Raw genomic sequence first — 24,854 nt, forward strand, 5'->3', positions numbered from 1 at the left:
GTGTGACAATAGCGAATGAATATTCGCTATTGTCACACGGATTCTCCTCCTGGCCAATCAGGAAGCGGGTCCTGAGACCCGTTTCCCGATTGGCCAAAAGGAGAAGCCATGGTATTGGCCGAGGAGGAGGAGGGAGGAGACGCAGGGGAGGCCCGACCCATGGAGGAGAGCGCCGCTGTCCAGGGTGAGAGAGCCAGAGACAGGGGGGGGGGGGATTATGCTGTGCAGGCTGGAGCTGGTGTCGTCGGGGGGGGGGGGATTATGGTGTGGTCCGTCTGCCGCCCCCCGGCCCATGGAGCACCAGCCGCCACTGGTGTAGATCTGGTCCTCCTGTACAGCAGTGCCATCTTAAGAGCATTAAAGGGCCCCGGGCAATGCAGTGCACTGGGGCCCCGCCTACACAATCACCCACGAGAATAAAAATGCAAATTATCGATCAGGCGATATTTATTGGTACAGCAGTGCCAGGCTAATGACAGCTTCCAAGTTGGGTGGCTGGGTCCGGTGAACACACACACGGATGGGAGTCAGACCCGACTGTCCTGTGTGCGCCTGTTCTGGTAGAAAGCGGACAGGCATTCCTGCAGTTGTGTGCTCACCCTCCACGGTCCAAGTGGCATGACAGCAGTGCAGGGTCGACAGGCGTTTGCCACCTGCTAAGTTGGGCGGCTGGGTCCGGTGTACACACACACACAGACGGGAGTTAGACCCGACTGTCCTGTGTATGCCTGTTCCCGTGGAGGTGGACAGGCATTCCTGCAGTTGTGGGCTCCCCCTCCACGGCCCAAGTGGCCTGACAGCAGCGCAGGGCCAACAGGCGCTTGCCACCTGTTATGTTCGGCGGCGGGATTCACACGGGAATCGGGAATAATGCTTGGCTGGGTTGCTGGGCAGGTGGGGCCCCCAGGTAACCGTCCAGCATGCGCATTCAGTAAGATGGCCCTGCGGTACGGGGCCCAGGCTCTATATGTTTAACAAGGGGCCCATACAACTTTATGGCAATTCACTGGACCAGCGGGGTGGGGAGCAATTACTCAACCATCTTTTCCTCTTCTCTCTCCCACTTGGTTCCTGTAATTGTGTCCCCCCCCCCCCCCCACTATCTAATCACCCCTCACAATCAGACCCTTCCTTCCTGCAGCTACAATTCCTCTGTGGGGGTACATTTACTGGGTGTCCGAATGGAGAGCGGAGTGACCTGTAAATATGTCATATTTACTGGGCACTTCATTTCTTGAATAAACACAGTAAGCAATGGGTAATGATCGTCCCTGTGTTCATTTATAAGGCTCGGCTCACATATACAGTGGGGAAAATAATGATTTGATCCCTGCAGATTTCATAAATTTGCCCATTTAAAAAGAAATTAACGGTCTATATTTTTTATCATAGGTGTAATAAAAAATCAGGGGTCTCTAAACCAGCGTTTCTCAACTGGTGTGCCACGGCGTGGCATGGAGGCGATCAGTCTGTGGCACTGCTGAAGTGTTATGGAAGCCCAGGTTGCTTTGATAGCGGCCTTCAGCTCGTCTGCATTGTTGGGTCAGGTGTCTCATCTTCTTCTTGACAATACCTCACAGATTCTCTAGACAAGTTTGCTGGCCAATCAAGCACAGTGATACCGCGATCATTAAGTCTAGGTTCACATCTATCCGGCTGCGCTTGATGCGTTTTACAGGTATGTTTTGCAGTGTTTTGCACTTCTAAACCCTCAATTTTTATGATATTTTTGAATGCAGTTTTCATGCATTTGGCGTTTTACTTTTTTTTTTTCTCTCTTTTAAACACACTGTAAACACACTGCATATAGCTGGTTGCTCAGGAACGGGTCGGGAAACCAGCTGCATCCTTAACAACTGATGAGTCATCAGCTGTCAGCGAGGGTAAAAAAAAAATAGTGAAAAAAAATGGGTCCCACCCCAGGTCCATACCAAGCTTTTCGGGTCTGGTATGGATTTTGAGGGGACACCTCCACGCCAAAAAAAAAAAACAATGGGGTCTCCCCCAAAATCCATAGCAGACCCTTATCTGAGCATGCAGCCCGGCAAGTCAGGAAAGGGAGGGGATGAGCAAGCCCCCCCCCCCCAAACCATACCAGACCTCATGCCCTCAACATGGGGAAGTGCTTTAGGGCAGGGGACCTCTTACCGACAACCCTGGGCAGTGATTGTGGGGGGGTCTGCTTATAGGAATCTGGATGCCCCCTTTAACAAGGAAACCCCCAGATCCTGGCCCCCCTATAGGAATGAGTATGGGGTACATTGTGCCCCTACCGATTCACCAAAAAGGTTACAAAACACAAGAGACAATTTTGAACAAGTCTTGTATTAAAAATTGTGTCTTCTTCCTCTGGCATTTCTTAATCCTCTTCTCTCTCCAATGGTAACTTCTTCCTCCTTTGGTTTCTTCTCCCTCCGGTGGTTTCTTCTCCCTCCGGTGGTTTATTCTCCCTCTTCGCTCCGGTGATCATCTTCTTCGTAGACTTCTTCGTAGTCCGCCTCCGTACAAAGTAACAAACACGGTCTTCCTCCATCGCTGTCTGCCTTCATTGCGTCGACTCCCACCGAGTGCCACTTCTTATATAGCCAAGGAGTGTGGCCATCCAGTGATGTCACCCAGAGAGTCCACCCCTTGTTACATCACATGACATCACAAGGTGTGTGCTCTCAGGGTAATGTCACTGGATGGCCACGCCCCATGGCTATATAAGAAATGGCAGACAGCAGGAGTCAACGCAACGAAGGCAGACAGCGACGTAGGGGGGCCAAGTTTATTATTTTTAGTGGCAGAGGCGGACGAAGAAGACAACATCACCGGAGCGAAGAGGGAGAAGAAACACTGGAGGAAGTAGAAACACCGGAGGAAGAAGAAACACCAGAGGAAGAAGAAACACCAGAAAAAGAAGAAACCACCTGGGATAGAAGAGGATGAAGAAACACCAGAAAAGGAAGACACAATTTTTAATAAAGGACTTGTCAAAAACCATCTCTTGTGTTTTGTAACACACTTCTTTTTTTTTTTTTTTGGTGAATGGGTAGGGGGTTCACATGGCGGGGGGGGGGGGGAGGTTCTGGGTGTCTCCTTGTTAAAGGGGGATTCCACATTCCGATAAGCCCCATGCCCGCAGACCCCACAACCACTGCCCAAGGTTGTCGGAAAGAGGCCCTTGTCCCTATCAACATGGGGACAAGGTGCTCTGGGGTGGGGGGTAAAGCCCCTCTAAATCCATACCAGACTAAAAGGGCCTGGTATGGACCTGGGGGGACCCCACGCCATTTTTTTTCACAATTTTCTTTTTGCTGCCCATTTTTTTTTACATTCTGCTGTCAGTGGAGAACCCTGCTGACACCTGATGACTCATCAGTTGTTAAGGATGCAGCGGCTGGTTTCCCGGTCTGCTCCTGAGCAACCAGCTATATACAGTGTTTAAAAGGGAAAAATAAAACCCGAAAACACATCAAAAATCGCATCACAAACACAATACTTGCATTTCTGGTGTGCTTCCATTGAAGTCTATTACACGTAAAACGTGGAAAAAAGTCTTTGACCCTTTCCAAAAATGTGCCAGCTGTAAAATGCATAGATATAAATGTGTACCATAGGAAACCATGTTATATGGACTGTAGTGCGTCTCTGCAAACTTCAAAATGCACTAAAAAATGCGTAAGTGTGAACCTAGGGTCCACCAGGTATTGGGCAGTGTGGGCGGTGACAAGTCCTGCTGGAAAATGAAATCAGCATCTCCATAAAGCTGGTCAGCAGAGGGAAGCATGAAGTGCTCTAGAATTTCCTGCTAGAGGGCTGCGCTGACTTTGGATTTGATAAAACACAGTGGACCAACACCAGCAGATGACATGGCTCCCCAAATCATCACTGACTGTGGAAAACTTCACACTGGACCTCATGCAACTTGGATTCCGTGCCTCTCCACTCCTCCAGACTCTGGGACCTTGATTTCCAAATAAAATGCAAAATTTACTTTCACCCGAAATGAGGACTTTGGACCACTGAGCAACAGTCCAGTCCTTTTTCACCTTAGCCCAGGTGAGACGCTTTTGCTGCTGTCTCTGGTTCAAGAGTGGCAGGACACAAGGAATGCGACAGTTGTAGCCCATGTCCTGGATACATCTGTGTGTGGTGGCTCTTGAAGCACTGACACCCGCTGTAGTCCACACGGCTTGTGAATCTCCCCAAAATTCTTAAATGCCCTTTCCTTCACAATCCTCTCAAGGCTGCGGTTATCTCTGTTGCTTGTGCACCTTTTTCTACCACACTTTTTCCTTCTATTCCACTTTCCATATTATGCTTGGTTACGGCACTCTGTGAACAGCTAGCTTCTTTAGCAATGGCCTTTTGTGACTTACCCTCCTTGTGGACAACATCTGAACAACTGCCAAGTCAGCAGTCTTCCCCATGATTGTGTAACCTACTGAACCCGACTGAGAGACCATTTAAAGCACAGATCTTTAAACTACGGCCCTCCAGCTGTTGTGGAACTACACGTCCCATGAGGCATTGCAATGGCCTTTTGTGACTTACCCTCCTTGTGGACTTCTGGACAACTGCCAAGTCAGCAGTCTTCCCCATGATTGTGTAACCTACTGAACCTGACTGAGAGACCATTTAAAGCACGGATCTTAAATGTATAAACCTCCAGCTGTTGAAGAAACTACACGTCCCATGAGGCATTGTAAAACTCTGACATTCACAGACATGACTAGGCATGATGGGAATTGTAGTTCCTGAACAACTGGAGGGCCATAGTTTGGAGACCCCTGATTTAAAGGCTCAGGAAACCTTTACAGGTATTTTAAGATAATTAGCTAATTAGAGGATTCACTCCAGAAATAAAGAGATTATTCTTCCACTCTACAAGACTCTGGTCCGGCCACATCTGGAGTATGCTGTCCAGTTCTGGGCACCGGTCCTCAGGAAGGATGTGCTGGAACTGGAAAGAGTCCAGAGAAGGGCAACAAAAATAATTAGGGGAATGGAGGACATCAGCTATGAGGAAAGACTACAAGCACTGAACCTATTCTCTCTGGAGAAGAGACGATTGAGGGGGGATATGATATCAATGTACAAATACTGTACTGGCGACCCTAGCATAAGGAACAAACTATTCAGAGAAAGGAGATACAATAAGACACGTGGCCACTCACTAAAACTTGAGGAAAGGCGGTTTAACCTTAAAGTGCGTAAGGGGTTCTTCACTGTAAGAGCGGTAAGGATGTGGAATTCTCTTCCACAAGCAGTCGTATCAGCGGGGAGCATCGATAGTTTCAAAAAACTATTGGATGGACACCTTAAAGACCACAACATACAGGGGTATACAATGTACAACATACAGGGGTATACAATGTACAACATACAGGGGTATACAATGTACGGTTAAAAGCAAACACACACACACATCATAGGTTGAACTGGATGGACTGATGTCTTTTTTCAACCTCACTAACTATGTAACTATGTAACTATGTAACTATGAGTGTGACACCATGAGTCTACAATATTCAACTTCTTCACAATATTCTAATTTTCTGAGATACTGAATGTAAGCCATAATTATCAAAATTAAAAGAAAGAAATGCTTGAAATCTATCACTCTGTGTGTAACGCATCTATAAAAAATATAGGAGTTTCACTTTTTGAATTGAATTACTGAAATAAATTAACTTTTTGGAGATATTCCAATTTTTTGAGATGCACCTGTATGCACAGTCCTTAGAAATGCCATGCAGCCTTTGCTGGAGTGAGTTTATTTATACAGGAAGTGGCTGCAAAAGGGCTGAATATGATCATCAGCACTGAGCTGTTATAAAGATAGAAAAAATATAAAAACAAGCATTTAATTAAAAAAAAAAAAAAATCACTTGTTTATGACACACAGCGCAGCGCAAACTAAATGTAATTTAGTTCGGTTTTTACATTGACTTTAAGCACTAGTTAGCATGCCTGACGTGCAGTTGCAGATTGATGAATCAAGTCCAAATAACAGGATTAGAAAATGTGTTTGGCAAAGATGCTGATGTTTCCTTGGAAAGCGTTACTAAACTTTTAGTTGCTGAAGCGTGTTTTTTGTTATTAAGAAAAAAAAAACAAGAAATTAAAAAATAAAAAGTGAAAAAAAAAAAAAAAAAACAAGAAAAATCTTTTAAAATATAGAAAGTTTCTGCCAACATTTAATAAAAATGAATCATCTTCTTCTGTGGTTATAAGTTCTTCCACAAACATTGTAACTTTTGAAATTGTTATTAGTGGGAGATCACATCTTACATTTTTAAATTATTATTATTTGGAGATTAGATGTTGCATTGTAAATCTTTTATTTATTGTTATTTACATTGTAAGCTTCATGAGGCCCCTCCTATTCCTTCTGTATTGAACTGTATTGCAACTGTACTGTCCCCCCTCTACATTGTAAAGTGCTGCGTAAACTGTTATATATCCTGTATAGTAATAATAATAATAATTATTATTATTATTATTATTTGGAGATCAGACGATGCATTGTTATTTTTGTAATTGTTATTAGTGAGAAATCACATTTTACATTTTTAAATTATTATATGGAGATCAGATGTTACATTGTAAATGTATTTATTATTATTTAGATTGTAAGCTCCATGAGGCCCCTCCTATTCCTTCTGTATTGAACTGTATTGTAATTGTACTGTCCCCCCCCCCCCCCTTCTACATTGTAAAGCGCTGCGTAAACTGTTATATATCCTGTATAGTAAAAAATAACAATAATTATTATTATTATTATTTGGAGATCAGACGATGCATTGTAATTTTTGTAATTGTTATTAGTGGGACATCGCATCTTACATTTTTAAATTATTATTATTTGGAGATCAGATGTTACATTGTAAATTTTTTATTTATTATTATTATTTAGATTGTAAGCTCCATGAGGAGGGCCCTCCAATTCCTTCTTTATTGAACTGTATTGTAATTGTACTGTCCCCCCTCTACATTGTAAAGCGCTGCGTAAACTGTTATATATCCTGTATAGTAATGATAATTATTATTATTATTTTGAGAATAGATGATACATTGTAGCTTATTTATTATTTTTGGTAGATCACATTACATTGTAACTTTTTAATTTATTATTGGGAGATTGCATATTACATTATTATTATTATTAGATCAGATGCAGGGCCAGGACAAGGGGTGGGCAGGAGGGAAATATGCCCTGGGCACAATGGTTTATTGCTGTGATGGGGCACCCTGATCCTAACCTGAAGGGGGGGGCGCAGTTTGGCATCTTTGCCCTGGGCGCTGGATGACATTGGGGTTTATTTACTAAGATCGAGGAGTGCAAAATCTGGTGCAGCTGTGCATAGTAGCCAATCAGCTTCTAACTTCAGCTTCTTCAATTATGTTTTGCCAAAGAACCTTAAGCTCCCATTCACATTGGTGTGATTTGACATACGATTTGACATGTCAAATCGCATGCCAAATCTCAGCCTATTGCTGGCTTCGAGACTGTCCCAATCAGTGCAACGCCAACTTTTCGGCGCCACGCCGATTTCCAAAAGTAGTTCCTGCACTACTTTTGGCAACTTTGGAGGCGATAGACTTTCAATAGACATCTGTGCATGAACACGCACAAATGTCTTTCAAATCGCCCCCCAAACTCGCACTAAAATGTGGTTTTGAAATCTGAATTCGCACGATTTTAAACCCGCCTTCAGTGTGCAGAGCTGCACCATTTTTTGTACTCTACAGTTTTAGCCCTGGTACACACTGCTGCGACTTGTCATACGACTTGGGAGTTCAAAGTCGTATAACAAGTCGCGCCCCATGAATGGCAATGGAACCGCTCTAATCGGTGCGACTCAAGTCACTCAGACTTAGAAAAAGGTTGCTGCACTATTTTTGGTACGACTTCAACACGACTTGCATTGAATTCTGTAAAGAAGTCATATGCAAGCCACGATGAAGTCGCACAATGATGTTGGATTCGAAGCTGGGGCAGGGTGAACCGGGGCTAAGGAAATCAACCCCCATTGCAGCTTTTTTATGTGTTATTATTGCAACATTGTATGTTACATTGGAATTTTTAAATGTATTATTATTATGAGATCAGATGTTACATTGTAACTTTTTTTATGTGTTATTATTTGGGAGTCGCATATTACATTGTTACATTATTATTATAAGATCAGATGATACATTGTAACTTTTTTTATTTGTTATTATTGGGAAGTCACACTTTACACTGTAACAATAATAATAATAATAATAATATTATTATTATTATTATTATTATGATGATAAAGATGAGATCAGATGATACATTGTAACTTTTTTTATTTGTTATTATTGTGAAGTCGCACATTACATTCTAACATTATTATTATTATTATTATTATGAGATCAGATGATACATTGTAACTTTTTTTATTTGTTATTATTGGGAAGTCGCTAATTACATTCTAACATTATTATTATTATTATTATTATTATTATTATGAGATCAGATGATACATTGTAACTTTTTTATTTGTTATTTTTGGAAAGTCGCACATTACATTCTAACATTATTATTATCATTATGAGATCAGATGATATATTTTAACTTTTTTTTATTTGTTATTATTGGGAAGTCGCACCTTACATCGTAACATTATTATTATTATGAGATCAGATGATACATTGTAACTTTTTTTATTTGTTATTATTGGGAAGTCACACTTTACACTGTAACAATAATAATAATAATATTATTATTATTATTATTATTATTATTATTATTATTATGATGATAAAGATGAGATCAGATGATACATTGTAACTTTTTTTATTTGTTATTATTGTGAAGTCGCACATTACATTCTAACATTATTATTATTATTATTATTATTATGAGATCAGATGATACATTGTAACATTTTTTATTTGTTATTATTGGGAAGTCGCTAATTACATTCTAACATTATTATTATTATTATTATTATTATTATTATTATTATTATGAGATCAGATGATACATTGTAACTTTTTTATTTGTTATTTTTGGAAAGTCGCACATTACATTCTAACATTATTATTATCATTATGAGATCAGATGATATATTTTAAGTTTTTTTTATTTGTTATTATTGGGAAGTCGCACCTTACATCGTAACATTATTATTATTATGAGATCAGATGATACACTGTAACTATTTTATTTGTTATAATTGGGAAGTCGCACATTACATTCTATCATTATTATTATTATTATGAGATCAGATGACACATTGTAACTTTTTTATTTGTTCTATTTGGGAAGTTGCACATTACATTGTAACATTATTATTATTATTATTATTATTATTATTATTATTATTATTATTATGATGATGATGAGAGCAGATGATACATTGTAACTTTTTTTATTTGTTATTATTGGGAATTCGCACATTAGATTGTAACATTATTATTATGAGATCAGATGATACATTGTAACTTTTTTTATTTGTTGTTATTATTGGGAGATCACATGTTATATTGTAAATCTTTATTTTTTTTTTATTATTAATATTATTATTTGATCAGAAACTACACTGTACCTTTATTATTTATTATTGGGAGGTCACATATTACATTGAAACAATATTATTATTATTATGAGATCAGATGATACATTGTAACTTTTCTATCTGTTATTATTGGTGGATTATGTTACAATATATATATATATATATATATATATATATATATATATATATACAAATATCACTCAATAAAACGAAATAAATAGTAAATAATGTGATCCACTGCGCTTCAGGATATACAGGTGACAAAATCACCGGTGTAACGATGGTATATATTGCTATATACATTTATGTTACAATATAACCTTATTTATCATTATTGGGAGATTGTGTGTGACATTGTAACATTATTATGATGATTATTATTATTATAATATAGAGATCACAAGTTACATTGTAACATTTTTTTTATTATTTTTTTATTATTGGAAGTCATATGTTACATTGTAAAGTTATTATTATTATTTGGAGATCAGTTGTTACATTATAACTTTTATTTGCTATTATGGAGTTTAGATGTTTTGTTGTAACATTTGTCAGATTTTTTTTGTCATTTGTTTAGATGTTATGTTGTAACATTATGTTGTAATATTTGTCATTATTGGGAGATCAGATGTCACATCCTCCTTGCATTGCCAGTGTATATTGAGGGACAAATTCTTTTCTTGCATGTCCATTGTGTAGATTGTGAAAGATTGTGGTTTTCCCACACTGTTTGTTGTCAGTATGGAAACCAATACAAATTTTGACCTTGAATAACTTAGTGACACCTCTGTAAGTGCAGTAAAAGCCCTGGGCCCTCAGACAACGCAGCCCGGGCCCGTCTGACAATGGTCTCTATGACTCCTCAGTTGGATTAACTGGACTCTTGTTTGATGTCATCTTCCATGGAAACCAGGTGACAGCAGATATAAAGGGACACTGAGCAAGCAGGACAGACATCCCTCAATCCTGACCACAGGGGAGATCTCCAACCAACATGGCTGAACCCAAATCCATCCATGATGAGCCAATGCCTCTGGACATGGACAATCGAGACCCCAACAACATCAATGAACACGTCAGGGTGAGTACAGCTTCCGGCGTGTGTTGTCCGGGTCATTCTCAACAGGCTGGTCTCTTCCAATATTTCTCTGGTGTACCTTAGAGAAGTGTGGTCTTCTGACCTGGATGTTCCCCCATCTAGTCAACCAAATGGGGTCCTCCACAGTGCATACAAAATTCAGGAGGACATTTCAAAAGCATGGGTTTGTTAGCCTAAAAGTAGAAGTTCTATGGGAAATGAAAGGCCTATAACACACAATAAATTTTACAAGTGATGACAGATGCTTAATTGCGCAAAAAAATATAAGAATGTAAAACACACAACCAACGGAGTGTCTTCATTTCCAGTATAAATGGCCATAAAAATTAAATTGTACAATCTTCCATTAGATTTACCAACACCTGTGCAGTATGAGGACCTTCCAGGCTATTGTAAGTTGATAGCCAACACATTTCGGGGGTGAGAATCCCCCTTCTTCATGGTTTGTATGAAAATCAGAGGGATGAACTCAGTCATGTAAAATACCATTGCTGAAGTCCAACCACTTGCCGACCACCTAACTGGGAAAATACATCATGACTTTGACATTTAATATCGGCGTTATGGCTGCAGCTAGTATTCATTTTCCCCTCAGGCGCTGGACCTTCTGCTAAAAGTGATCAGAGCGGCGGATTCTCCGCTGAATCACTTTTACAAGCGACTTTCCGGCGGTTCCTGGGCTTACGTGGCCAATCGGTAGTTCTGGGGCTGGGAGCGACTGGGCACAGAGATGAGAGAAGGAAAGATGGCCTCTGCTCAACTCTACGGCGTAGGAGGACCAGAGTGACATCATGATGTCACTTACGTTTCCAGCCCCATGTAAACAATGCCATCATTTTTTTTTTTTTAAAGCAAAAGATCAATTTTTTTTCTTTGATCTTTTGCTTTTAAAGGTATAGGCGAGAAGACCTGCCATAAAGAGGACCTGACATGTTTTATTGTTTTTGCAAGGGATATTTTCTTTTCTTTTTTTTCCCCCAAAATTGCCCCTCTTTTTTTTTTTTTTGCTTGTTATTTATTTATTTTTTTTATTCCTTATTTTTTTTCCTATAGATATAATGTGAACAATCTTCAGGTAGATATGTTCCCTAGTATAAGAATGGAATATTTTTCACAAGTGATGTTCACATTTTTCTTTTTTTTTTTTTTCATATTTGCCCCTCTTTTTTTTTTTTTGCTTGTGATTTATTTATTTTTTTATTCCTTATCTTTTTTTCCTATAGATATAATGTGAACAATCTTCAGGTAGATATGTTCCCTAGCATAAGAATGGAATATTTTTCACAAGTGATGTTTACATTTTTCTTTTTTTTTTTTTCATATTTGCCCCTCCTTTTTTTTTTTTTTTTTTTGCTTGTGATTTATTTATTTTTTTTATTCCTTATCTTTTTTTCTATAGATATAATGTGAACAATCTACACGTAGATATGTTCCCTAGTAAAATAATGGAATATTTTGCGCAAGTGATGTTTACATGTTTACATTTTTTTTCATATTTGCCCCTCTTTTTTTTTTTGCTTATGTTATTATTATTATTTTTTTTATTCCTTATCTTTCTTTTTATCGATAAAATGTGAACAATCTACATGGAGATATGTTCCCTAGTATAAGAATTTAATATTTTTTACAAGGAAGTTTTACATTATTTTTTATTTTTTTCTTTCATATTTGCCCCTTTTTTTTTTTTTGCTTATGATTTTTTTTTTTTAATCCTTATCTTTTTCTATAGATATAATGTGAACAATCCACATATTATGTCAAAAAAATAAATAAACAAAAAATAAAATATTTAATAAATATAAAAAAAAATAAAAAAATTAATTACAATAAAATAATACCAATGTAGTGCTCACATTCATAACAAACAAGAGTGCAAAAAACAGCCTCTCAGTGAAGGAAGTGATACAATTGCAGCTGCTACAATTACTCTTTAAATTTAAATATATAAAATAACATTTAAAAAAATAACTTATATATTTAAATTTAAAGAGTTATTTATTGCATGTTTGTTTGTTATGAATGCTACATTGTTATTATTTTATGTTTACAATGTGTCAAGTTTATCTTCGGGAGTAATTGTAGCAGCGGATTGTGTTTTCATACATACAGTCAGGTCCATAAATATTGGGACATCGACACAATTCTAATCTTTTTGGCTCTATACACCACCACAATGGATTTGAAGTGAAACAAACAAGATGTGCTTTAACGTCAGACTTTCAGCTTTAATTTGAGGGTATTTACATCCAAATCAGGTGAATGATGTAGGAATTACAACAGCTTGTATATGTGCCCCCCACTTTTTAAGGGACCAAAAGTAATGGGACAGATTAACAATCATAAATCAAACTTTCACTTTTTAATACTTGGTTGCAAATCCTTTGCAGTCAATTACAGCCTGAAGTCTGGAACGCATAGACATCACCAGACGCTGGGTTTCATCCCTGGTGATGCTCTGCCAGGCCTCTACTGCAACTGTCTTCAGTTCCTGCTGGTTTTCGGGGAATTTTCCCTTCAGTTTTGTTTTCAGCAAGTGAAATGCATACTCAATCGGATTCAGGTCAGGTGATTGACTTGGCCATTGCATAAACTTCCACTTCTTTCTCTTAAAAAAACTCTTTGGTTGCTTTCGCAGTATGCTTCGGGTGATTGTCTATCTGCACTGTGAAGCGCCGTCCAATGAGTTCTGAAGCATTTGGCTGAATATGAGCAGATAATATTGCCCGAAACACTTCAGAATTCATCCTGCTGCTTTTGTCAGCAGTCACATCATCAATAAATACAAGAGAACCAGTTCCATTGGCAGCCATACATGCCCACGCCATGACACTACCACCACCATGCTTCACTGATGAGGTGGTATGCTTTGGATCATGAGCAGTTCCTTTCCTTCTCCATACTCTTCTCTTCCCATCACTCTGGTACAAGTTGATCTTGGTCTCATCTGTCCATAGGATGTTGTTCCAGAACTGTGAAGGCTTTTTTAGATGTTGTTTGGCAAACTCTAATCTGGCCTTCCTGTTTTTGAGGCTCACCAATGGTTTACATCTTGTGGTGAACCCTCTGTATTCACTCTGGTGAAGTCGTCTCTTGATTGTTGACTTTGACACACATACACCTACCTCCTGGAGAGTGATCTTGATCTGACACACATACACCTACCTCCTGGAGAGTGTTCCTGATCTGACACACATACACCTACCTCCTGGAGAGTGTTCTTGATCTGGCCAACTGTTGTGAAGGGTGTTTTCTTCACCAGGGAAAGAACTCTTCGGTCACCCACCACAGTTGTTTTCCGTGGTCTTCCGGGTCTTTTGGTGTTGCTGAGCTCACCGGTGCGTTCTTTCTTTATAAGGATGTTCCAAACAGTTGATTTGGCCACACCTAATGTTTTTGCTATCTCTCTGATGGGTTTGTTTTGTTTTTTTCAGCCTAATGATGGCTTGCTTCACTGATAGTGACAGCTCTTTGGATCTCATATTGAGAGTTGACAGCAACAGATTCCAAATGCAAATAGCACACTTGAAATTAACTCTGGATCTTTTATCTGCTCCTTGTAAATGGGATAATGAGGGAATATCACACACCTGGCCACGGAACAGCTGAGCAGCCAATTGTACCATTACTTTTGCTCCCTTAAAAAGTGGGAGGCACATATACAAACTGTTGTAATTCCTTTACCTTTCACCTGATTTGGATGTAAATACCCTCAAATTAAAGCTGAAAGTCTGCAGTTAAAGCACATCTTATTCGTTTCATTTCCAATCCATTTTGGTGGTGTATAGAGCCAAAAAGATTAGAATTGTGTCGATGTCCCAATATTTATGGACCTGACTGTAGAAGAAAGGATAAAATATCATGAAAATTGTGTTTTATAATGAAGAGAACCTGTCACAGCGGAATCAGGCAGACATCTCAGCACACCCCCCCAGGGACACATCTGTCTGTCAATGCTCCCCCCGGTATTAGATCCCGATCTGTAACAATTACTTCCATCAATCTGTTTTCTGGGTTAATGAATGGTTATCGGGACGGAAAGGTCACGGCGTGTTTTCTCACCTATATTTCCTGGAAAGATACAATTATATAAATCCGCCCGCAGGGCGCTGCGACACGCATATCGGGGGACGCAGAATCTTATTAATGTGAACAAAATGTCATCGAAGATAAACCAAAACCTTTGTAAATCCACAATTCTGTCCGCAGCGATGGCGATATTTCTATAACTCGCCGCTGCTACATCTAAAAAAAAAAAAAAAAAAAAAAAAGAGAATTGTAATGTTTGGAGCGCGCAATCAGCACCAAGGGCGGCATTCAAAGTTTTTTCGTTTTTTTTCCAAACGGCAATTTACAATGATGCTAATGCGCCGCTACCGTGAGCCAATCACTTGGCTTGCAGTTGCGGCACGGCCTTATTGACTTACATGGCTGGGTCTGATAGGCAGTGCTGGGATAAGGTCATCTAGAGCCCAGGGCAAACATATCAAATTGCCCCCCCCCCCCAAAAAAAAAAAATTGACCACTAATCTGCAGGCTTACTCTCTAAGTATGAATCCCCCCTATTTCCCCAGTACAAATCCACCTCCTACTGAAATCCCCCCCTCCTGGCACAAATCTTTGCCTCCCCCAGCTTAAATCCTCTCTCTCCCCATATGCCCCCAGCACAAACCCCCCCCCCCCCAACAAAAAAAATAAAAACTTCCCTCTCCTAGCTCAAATTATCTACCTCTCAAATTTCCTCTCTGAGAGCAGAAATCTCCCATTCCAAATTTCCTATCCTACAATAAACCCTGTACTCTTTTTCCATACTAACACATATACACACCCCCCCCCCCCAAAAAAAAAATTCTGATCTTAGCACAAATCCCCCCCTCCATCCAAATTTCCCCCTCTTAGCACAAATTCTGTACTCCTCGAATTTCCCCTACTAGCACACCCCCATTCCAAATCCCCCATCCTACTAACACAAATACCCCCCCCCCCAAAAAAAAATTAAAAAAGAATTCTGATCTTAGCACAAATCCCCCCCTCCATCCAAATTTCCCCATCTTAGCACAAATTCTCTACTCTTCAAATTTCCCCTACTAGCACACCCCCATTCCAAATCCCCCACCCTACAACAAACCCTGCCCTCCTTGAATTTTTCCCTACTAACACAAATATCCCCTCCCCCTCCCAAAAAAAAAAAAAAAATTCTGATCTTAGCACAAATCCCCCCCGCCATCCAAATTTCCCCCTCTTAGCGCAAATTCTCTACTCCTCGAATTTCCCCTACTTGCACACCCCCATTCCAAATTCCCCATCCTACTAACACAAATATCCCCTCCCCCTCCCAAAAAAAAAAAAAAATTCTGATCTTAGCACAAATCCTCCCCCCCCCCTCCATCTAAATTTACCCCATCTAGCACAAATCCTCTACTCTTCAAATTTCCCCTACTAGCACACCCCCATTCCAAATACCCCACCCTACAACAAACCCTGTACTCCTTTTAAGTTTCCCTACTAACACAAATACCCCCCCCCCCTCAAAAAAAAAAAAAGACATACTGTGGCAGGCTGACTCTCCTGCGCAAACCGCCGTACCTGCACGGTGGCTCGCAGGAGTGAGTCTACGGGCACACGCGCGCGTGGCGCCGCGATTGCGTGCCCGCTTTCTAGCCCTGCAGCTATGCAACGGGTCCGGTGGCTGTCGCTGCAGGGACTGACAGAAGGCGGTGTGCCGTGGTCGCTCATCTGTCACTGATTGAAACAGGGCTCCTGTGTTCTTGTTATTTCAGAACACAGGAGCCCTGTTTCCATCCACTAAGTCTGCCCCCCCCCCACAGTTAGAAAGCACCCCCTAGGGACATATTTAACCCTTTGATCGCCCCTGGTGTTAACCCCTTCCTCTATTTGTGGGAAAAAGGGACATCAATTTTATTTGGGTACAGCGTCGCATGACCGCGCAGTTGTCAGTTAAAGTAACGCAAAAAATGGCCTGGCCATTAAGGGGGCAAATCCTTCTGGTCCAGAACTGGTTAAATCCCCTTACTTCCCCATTCTGTTGCTTGGTTTGAACTTAAGCAAGTCGCCTTCACCACGTCTAGATGCCTAAATGCATTGAGTTGCTGCCATGTGATTGGCTGATTAACAATTTGTGTTACCAAACAATTGAACAGGTGTACCTAATAAAGTGGCCGATGTGTGTATTTCATTCAGGTCCACTTACAGTGAGGGAAAAAGTATTTGACCCCCTGCTGATTTTGTACGTTTGCCCACTGAGAAAAAAAATGATCAGTCTATAATTTTATTGGTCGGTTTATTTTACCAGTGAGAGACGGAATAACAACAAAAATATCCAGAAAAAAATGCATTTCAAAAAAATAATAAATTGATTTGCATTTTAATGAGTGAAATAAGTATTTGAACCCCTTCGCAAAACATGACTTAGTAGTTGGTGGAGAAACCCTTGTAGGCAATCACAGAGGTCAGACGTTTCTTGTAGTTGGCCACCAGGTCTGCTCACATCTCAGGAGGGATTTTGTCCCACTCCTCTTTGCAGATCCTCTCCAAGTCGTTAAGGATTTGAGGCTGACGTTTGGTAACTCGAACCTTCAGCTCCCTCCACATATATTCTATGGGATTAAAGTTTGCAGACTGGCTAGACCACTTCAGGACCTTAATGTGCTTCTTCTTGAGCCACTCCTTTGTTGCCTTGGCCGTGTGTTTTGGGTCATTGTCATGCTGAAATACCCATCCACAACCCATTTTCAATATCCTGGCTGAGGGAAGAAGGTTCTCACCCAAGATTTGATGGTAAATGGCCCCGTCCATCGTTTCTTTGATGCCGTGAAGTTGTCATAGTTACATAGTAGGTGAGGTTGAATAAAGACAATAGTCCATCCAGTTCAACCTGTGTAGGTGTGTGTGGCTGTAATCATCTCACATACCCCTGAATGTTCTGATCCTTGAGATGTACGTCTAAGAGTCTTTTGAAAGCCACCATACTTCCCGCAGAAACCACCTCTTGTGGTAGAGAATTCCACAATCTTGTAGCCCTAACAGTAAATAACCCCCCACGTTGCCTGAGGTTAAAACGCTTCTCCTCTAATCGCATTGTATGCCCTCTTGTCCTCATGCAATCCCTTCGACTGAACAGCTTTTTTTCTAAGCTGAGATCCCCATTGAGATATTTATAAATTGCTATCATGTCCCCCCTCTTCTCCAGGGAGAATAAATCAAGCGATTGCAGACGCTCTTCATAGTTAAGGTCCTCCAATCCCCTAATCAGTTTAGTTGCCCTTCACTGGACTCTCTCCAGCTCCAACACATCCTTCCTGAGGACTGGCGACCAGAACTGGACAGAATACTCCAGATGCGGTTGGACCAGAGTTTTATAAAGTGGAAGGATTATAGTCTTATCTCTGGAATACATCCCTTTCTTTATGCATGCTAATATTCTGCTGGCTTTGGCAGCTGCCGCTTGACAGTGCATGCTGTTGCCTAGTCTATCATCAACCAAGACTCCCAGATCCTTCTCCATTTTTGATTACCCCAAGGGTTCCCCCCTTGACCCCCCCCCCCCTGTCCCCTTAGCAGAAAAAAACCCCCAAAGCATAATTTTTCCACCTTCATGTTTGATGATGGGTACGGTGTTCTTGGGGTCATAGGCAGAATTCCTCCTTCAACAAACACGGCAAGTTGAGTTGATGCCAAAGAGCTCGATTTTGGTCTCATCTGACCACAACACTTTCACCCAGTTCTCCTCTGAATCATTCAGATGTTCATTAGCAAACTTCACATAGGCCTGTAGATGTGCTGTTCTGAGCAGGGGGACCTTGCGGGGGCTGCAGGATTTCAGTCTTTCACAGCGTAGTGTGTTACCAATTGTTTTCCTGGTGACTATGGTCCCAGCTGCCCTGAGATCATTGACACGATTCTCCTGGTTAGTTCTGGGCTGATTCCTCACCGTTCTCATGATCATTGAACCCCCACGAGGTGAGATCTTCCATGGAGCCCCAGACTGAGGGAGATTGACAGTTATTTTGTGTTTTTTTCCATTTGCAAATAATCGCACCAACTGTTGTCACCCTCTCACCAAGCTGCTTGGCGATGGTCTTGTAGCCCATTCCAGCCTTGTGTAGGTCTACAATCTTCTCCCTGACATCCTTGGACAGCTCTTTGGTCTTGGCCATGGTGGAGAGATTCGAATCTGATTGATTGCTTCTGTGGACAGGTGTCTTTTATACAGGTAACAAGCTGAGGTTAGGAGCACTCCCTTTAAAAGAGTCCTCCTAATCTCAGCTTGTCACCTGTATAGAAGACACCTGGGAGACAGAAAACTTACTGAATGATAGGGGATCAAATACTTATTTCACTCATTAACCACTTTAAGACCAGAAGGATTTGCCCCCTTAATGACCAGGCCCTATTTTGCGATTCGGCACTGCGTTATTTTAACGGACAATTGCGCGGACGTGCGACGCTGTACCCAAATAAAATTGACATCCTTTCTTTCCCACAAACAGAGCTTTCTTTTGGTGTTATTTGATCACCTGTGCGATTTTTATTTTTTGCGCTATAAACAAAAAAAGAGCGATAATTTTGAAAAAAAAATAAAATAAAAACAATATTTTTCACATTCTGCTATATGACATTCCGAAAAAAAATTTTTTTAAATATCTAAATTTTTTAACATTTTAGGCCAATTTGTTTTCTGCTACATATTTTTGGTAAAAAAAAAAAAAAAAATTGCAATAAGCGTATTTTGATTGGTTTGCGCAAAAGTTATTGTGTCTACTAACTACGGGAAAGATTTATGTCATTTTTATTGTTTGTTTGTTTTTTACTACTAATGGCGGCGATCTGCGATTTTTTGCGGGACTGCGACATTGCGGCGGACAGATCGGACCCCTAACTGACATTTTTTGACACTTTTGGGGGGTACCAGGGACATTACTGCAGTAATCAGTGCTAAAAAAATATGCACTGTTTTTGTAATAATGACATTGGCAGGGAAGGGGTTAACATTGTGGGTGATCAAGGGGTTAAATGTGAGCCTAGGGGAGTGGTTCTAACTGTGGGGGGCGTGGCTTGTGAAATTATCACAGAGACCTGTGTTCCTATATAGAAGGATCACAGGAGCTCTGTGATCATTCCAGGGAGAAGAACGGTCGGCTGTGTTTACAACATCCGACCGTCCTTCTCTCTTAGCGGGGAGCGATCGCGGGTGTCAGGCGGCAATCGGAGCCACCTCCCCCGTGCATCGGCTTCCCCGCTGCCGAGAGGGAGCGGGAGTGCGCGACTGATGTAAATCTACGTCGGTTTGCGCAGGAGAGCCACACTGCCGCAGTGAAAAGGCAGCGGGTGGTCGGGAAGTGGTTAAAATGCAAATCAATTTATAACTTTTTTGGCATGAGTTTTTCTGGATGTTTTTGTTGTTATTCTGTCTCTCGGTGGTAAAATAAACCGACCAATAAAATTATAGAGTGATCATTTCTTTGTCAGTGGGCAAACGTACAAAATCAGCAGGGGATCAAATACTTTTTCCCCTCACTGTAGGTGGGGAAATTGACGGCACATTCTCATTATTGGTGTCACCCCATGAGCGGATTCATCATAGCAATATCCACCAATAACTGAAATATGATTGGTCTGACGCTTTCTGGAAAGGATCTCAATTCATCCCGATTTTTGTGTTCATCCAACAGGTCCTGTTTGAAGATGCCTTCGGAGAGCCGGAAGGGTCGCACAGTATCCCGGGCGTCTGGGGGATGTCCTTCAAGACGTACCGTGGGGTGAAGAACTGCTGTTACATCGTGCTGTCCGTGCTGTGCGGTTGCCCGCTGGCCTTCTGCTGGGCGTTGTCGTTCGCCTGCGTCCAGTGCTGCCACATCTGGTGCGTCGGGCCCTGCATACGCATGTGGAACATGAATTTGTCCTGTATGAAGTTGTTCTGGAGCTCCTGCGTCCACTGTATGTGCGACCCGTGCTACGAGGCCTACGGCTTGTGCCTCAGCTACATCCGGGTCCAGATGAAGAACGGATAAAGATGGAGCCCCCTTATCGCTCAGTGCAACAAACCACACAGATTCCGACCTACGCTGGCATCCGCTACCGCCTGCCTGGAGGCAGCCATATTGTCTCCTGGCAGAGAAACCCAATTTCATCTGCTAAGGACATTCAACCATGATGGACCACTTCACCCACCTGGACCACACCACCTGTGGCATCGGATAGTGACCTCAGAGAGGGATTGGGCACCATCTCTTAAGATCCATCAAGGTGCCAAACGCATGCTAAAATGGTCCCTCAAACATTATCGTAGGTCATTCTAGCATGCCTTAAGCTCTATTACAAGGCCAATGAGTGCCTCCTGCCTTGCCACTGGTCAATACATAAGTAATGTTGCTATGATGAGTAGTGCTGCATGGGTGCTCAACCCGTTGCCCACCAGCTGATGCAGAACTACAAGTCCCATGAGGCATTGCTAGCTGCTGACAGTTACAAGCACGATGGGACTTGTATTTCTGCAACAGCTGGAGGGCCACAGGTTGAGCACCTATGCAGGAATCTCCAAACTACGGCCCTCCAGCTGTTGTGGATCTACAAGTCCCATGAGGCATTGCAAGCAATTGACAGTTACAAGCATGACTCCCAAAGGCAGAGGCACAATGGGACTTGTAGTTCTGCAACAGCTGGAGGGCCACAGGTTGAGCACCTATGCAGGAATCTCCAAACTACGGCCCTCCAACTGTTGCGGAACTACAACTCCCATGAGGCATTGCTAGCTGCTGACAGTTACAAGCATGACTTCCAAAGACTGAGGCATGATGGGACTTGTAGTTCAGCAACAGCTGGAGGGCCACAGGTTGAGCACCCATGCAGGGATCTCCAAACCACAGCCCTCCAGCTGTTGTGGAACTACAACTCCCATGAGGCATTGCAAGCTGCTGACAGTTACAAGCATGACTACCAAAGGCAGAGGCATGATGGGACTTGTAGTTCCGCAACAGCTGGAGGGCCACAGGTTGAGCACCCATGCAGGGATCTCCAAACTACGGCCCTCCAGCTGTTGTGGATCTACAAGTCCCATGAGGCATTGCTAGCTGCTGACAGTTACAAGCATGACTCCCAAAGGCAGATGGGACTTGTAGTTCTGCAACAGCTGGAGGGCCACAGGTTGAGCACCCATGCAGGGATCTCCAAACTATGGCCCTCCAGCTGTTGTGGAACTACAATTACCATGAGGCATTGTAAAACTCTGACATTTACAGACATGACTAGGCATGATGGGAAGTGTAGTTCCTGAACAACTGGAGGGCCCATTACAGGGACGATCCTTTTAGTCCCAGATTCATCCAGACCCTTCATAATGAGTTAAAAGATAAAGATAGGATTCAGGTTTTCATGTTGTTGCTCACTGTGCGGACCCTCCGTCACCTGTCTATGGTGGTGGCTGGGAAGCTCCTGCAATATATTTTCCATTTTTAGTCTTAAAGTTACAGCACCGGTCTTAATGTTATCTTCCACACACCAGCAGTAAATCTGAACTGTAACCACCTGTCAAGGAGCAGAGCACATCCACCAATACTGCAGATAGCAATAATAAATGGCTCCCTGGTGTGTAATACATCTCTTTGCTCCTTGTAATATAATTCATATATACTGTATATATGTTTCATTATTATTTAAATTTCTCTGTAATCAAATGGCTCTTTGAAGAAGTGTGGTGATCAATAAATTGTCTTCCTTTCCCATGAACCTCTCCAGGAGTCATTCTGTGTAAATTTTCTTGCAGTTTTTGCTTTATGTGAGGTGTTGGACCTATAACTTCTACAAAGTTACAATGTACAGTCTGATCACTGGTGGAGGAGAGACTGAAGAAATGCTTCCTCCCTCCTGCAGCAGACAGGTGACATTGTCTCAGCCTAGGCAAAGTCACTGACTGGAGGTCAAGGAAGGATTTCTAATGGTAAAAGGTGGAGCTTTGTTAAACATTGATACTGTTTCAGTCAGGGCCATTGATAGGTGGATAGAGTTGGCTCTCCTGTACAGGGCCCCCAACAGTTCACCAGGGTGCCCAGGGGCAGAGAGGGGACTCTTTATATACCTTTAGATGCATGCACAGTAATTCCACAGGCTGCGGGTCCCAGCAATTAAAGTTTCCTGAGCCCCATAAGTTCAGTGGCAGCGGTTGGAGATAGAGAGCTGCCCATTTACTTATTTGTTCCATGAGTTCAGCAACTTTGCAAAAAGTGCAGGCACACTAGGAGTTAAGTCCAGTTAGGCGCATGTCACCCCTGGGACTTATCTTTATTACTTATATGTGACAGGATGATTGCACTTCTGCAGGATACACTCCTGGCTGTGAGAGGAGAGAAGCACACACAGCAGCTATTCCCCCCTTCCCTCCCCTTTTCTGGCCATTCACAGAAGCCTTTGTAAACGAGTTCACATAATACAAAGGCTTCTGTGAATGGGCAGGAAGGGGAGGGGCGGGAATAGGAGTTCCAGCAACTCTTCAGTTACAGATTCAATGGGTCATGTTAGGTAAAGGCGCGCGTGCCTGCCGAATGCAACATACTGTTTAATTCAAGGGTCTATTATGTATTTTAGGAGATCTTAGGAAGGGTAAAAAAAAATTGTGTTTAGTCCCCCCACCCCCATATATCCCCCCCCTCGTTAAAATGCATACCAGATGTTTAAGCCTAGTATGGATTTTAAGGGATTCCCTCACACAATGCATGGGGGTCCCTCTAAAAATCTAAACTAGATGTTTATTTCAAGTATGCAGCCTGGCTGGCTAGAAAAGGAGAGGGACAAGTGCGCACTCCCTTCTCCTGAACCATAGCAGGCCACATGCCTGGGGGTCTTTTCTGGCAAAGCACCTTGACCCCATACTGATAAGAAGGGCTTCTTCTCCACAACCCTGGCCCATTGGTTGTGGGGGGTCTGTGGGTAGGGGCTTATCAGCATCTGTACCGGTTTCTAGGTATGTGGTGAGTGCCAGAAGGTGCAGGCCGCACCCCCTTCTCCTGAACTATAGCAGGCCGCATGCCAGGGGGTCCTTTCTAGCAAAGCACCTTGACCCCATATTGATAAGGATAAGGGCTTCTTCTCCACAACCCTGGCCCGATGGTTGTGGGGGTCTGTGGGCAGGGGCTTATCAGCATCCGTACCGGTTGCTAGGGATGTGGTGGGTGCCAGCAGGTGCAGGCCGCATGTCGAGGTCTCCTCTGGCAAAATACCTTGACCCCATGTTGGTGAGTACAATGACCTGTTCTTAAAAACCCTGGCCATGTGGTTATAGGGGTCTGTGGGCAGGGGGCTTATCGGAATGTGTCCTGGTTGCTAGGGATGTGGTGGGTGCCAGAAGGTCCAGGCCGCATTCCAGGGGGTCTCCTCTGGCATAGCACCTTGACCTCATGCTGATAAGGACAAGGGCCACTTCTCCACAACCCTGGCGAGGTGGTTGTATGGGTCTGTGGGCAGAGGCTTATCGGAGTGTGTGCTGGTTGTTAGGAATGTGGTGGGTGCCAGCAGGTGCAGGCTGCATGCCAGGGGGTCTCCCCTGGCAAAGCAACTTGACCCCAAGATGAGAACAACAAGGGCCTCTTCTCCACAACTCTGGCCAGGTGGTTGTGGGAGTCTGTGGGCAGGGGCTTATCAGCATCCGTACCGGTTACTAGGGATGTGGTGGGTGCCAGCAGGTGCAGGCTGCATGCCAGGGGGTCTCCTCTGGCATAGCACATTGACCTCATCCTGATAAGGACAAAGGCCTCTTCTCTACAACCCTGGCCAGGTGGTTGTAGGGGTCTGTGGGCAGAGGTTTATCGGAGTGTGTGCTGGTTGTTAGGAAGGTGGTGGGTGCCAGCAGGTGCAGGCTGCATGCCAGGGGGTCTCCTCTGGCAAAACACCTTGACCCCATGTTAATAAGAACAAGACCTCTTCTCTACAACCCTGGTCCAATGGATGTGGGGGTCTGTGGGCAGGGGCTTATCAGCATCCGTACCGGTTGCTAGGGATGTGGTGGGTGCCAGCAGGTGCATGCCGCATGTCGAGGTCTCCTCTGGCAAAATACCTTGACCCCATGTTGGTGAGTACAATGACCTGTTCTGAAAAACCCTGGCCATGTGGTTGTAGGGGTCTGTGGGCAGGGGGCTTATCGGAATGTGTCCTGGTTGCTAGGGATGTGGTGGGTGCCAGCAGGTCCAGGCAGCATTCCAGGGGGTCTC

General features: G+C 42.6%; 1 protein-coding gene and 1 long non-coding RNA gene across 2 annotated transcripts in view; both read left to right on the forward strand.

The window, feature by feature from the left end:
• LOC309561508 overlaps positions 1-24,854 on the forward strand; it is a 102,073-nt gene that overhangs the window by 73,170 nt on the left and 4,049 nt on the right. The gene's annotated exons all lie outside the window — the stretch shown is intronic.
• LOC309561505 (caveolin-3-like) lies at positions 10,520-20,666 on the forward strand (the record flags this gene model as incomplete). The annotated part of the gene is made up of 2 exons (XM_082265459.1): positions 10,520-10,620; positions 20,328-20,666. The coding sequence occupies exons 1-2, from the start codon at positions 10,534-10,536 to the stop codon at positions 20,664-20,666; spliced, it is 426 nt and encodes a 141-aa protein (XP_082121585.1). The 5' UTR covers positions 10,520-10,533.

The sequence above is a fragment of the Pelophylax lessonae genome (genome assembly GCF_965119305.1).
Source record: "Pelophylax lessonae genome assembly, chromosome: 8".
In the NCBI taxonomy this organism is placed as follows: domain Eukaryota; kingdom Metazoa; phylum Chordata; class Amphibia; order Anura; family Ranidae; genus Pelophylax; species Pelophylax lessonae.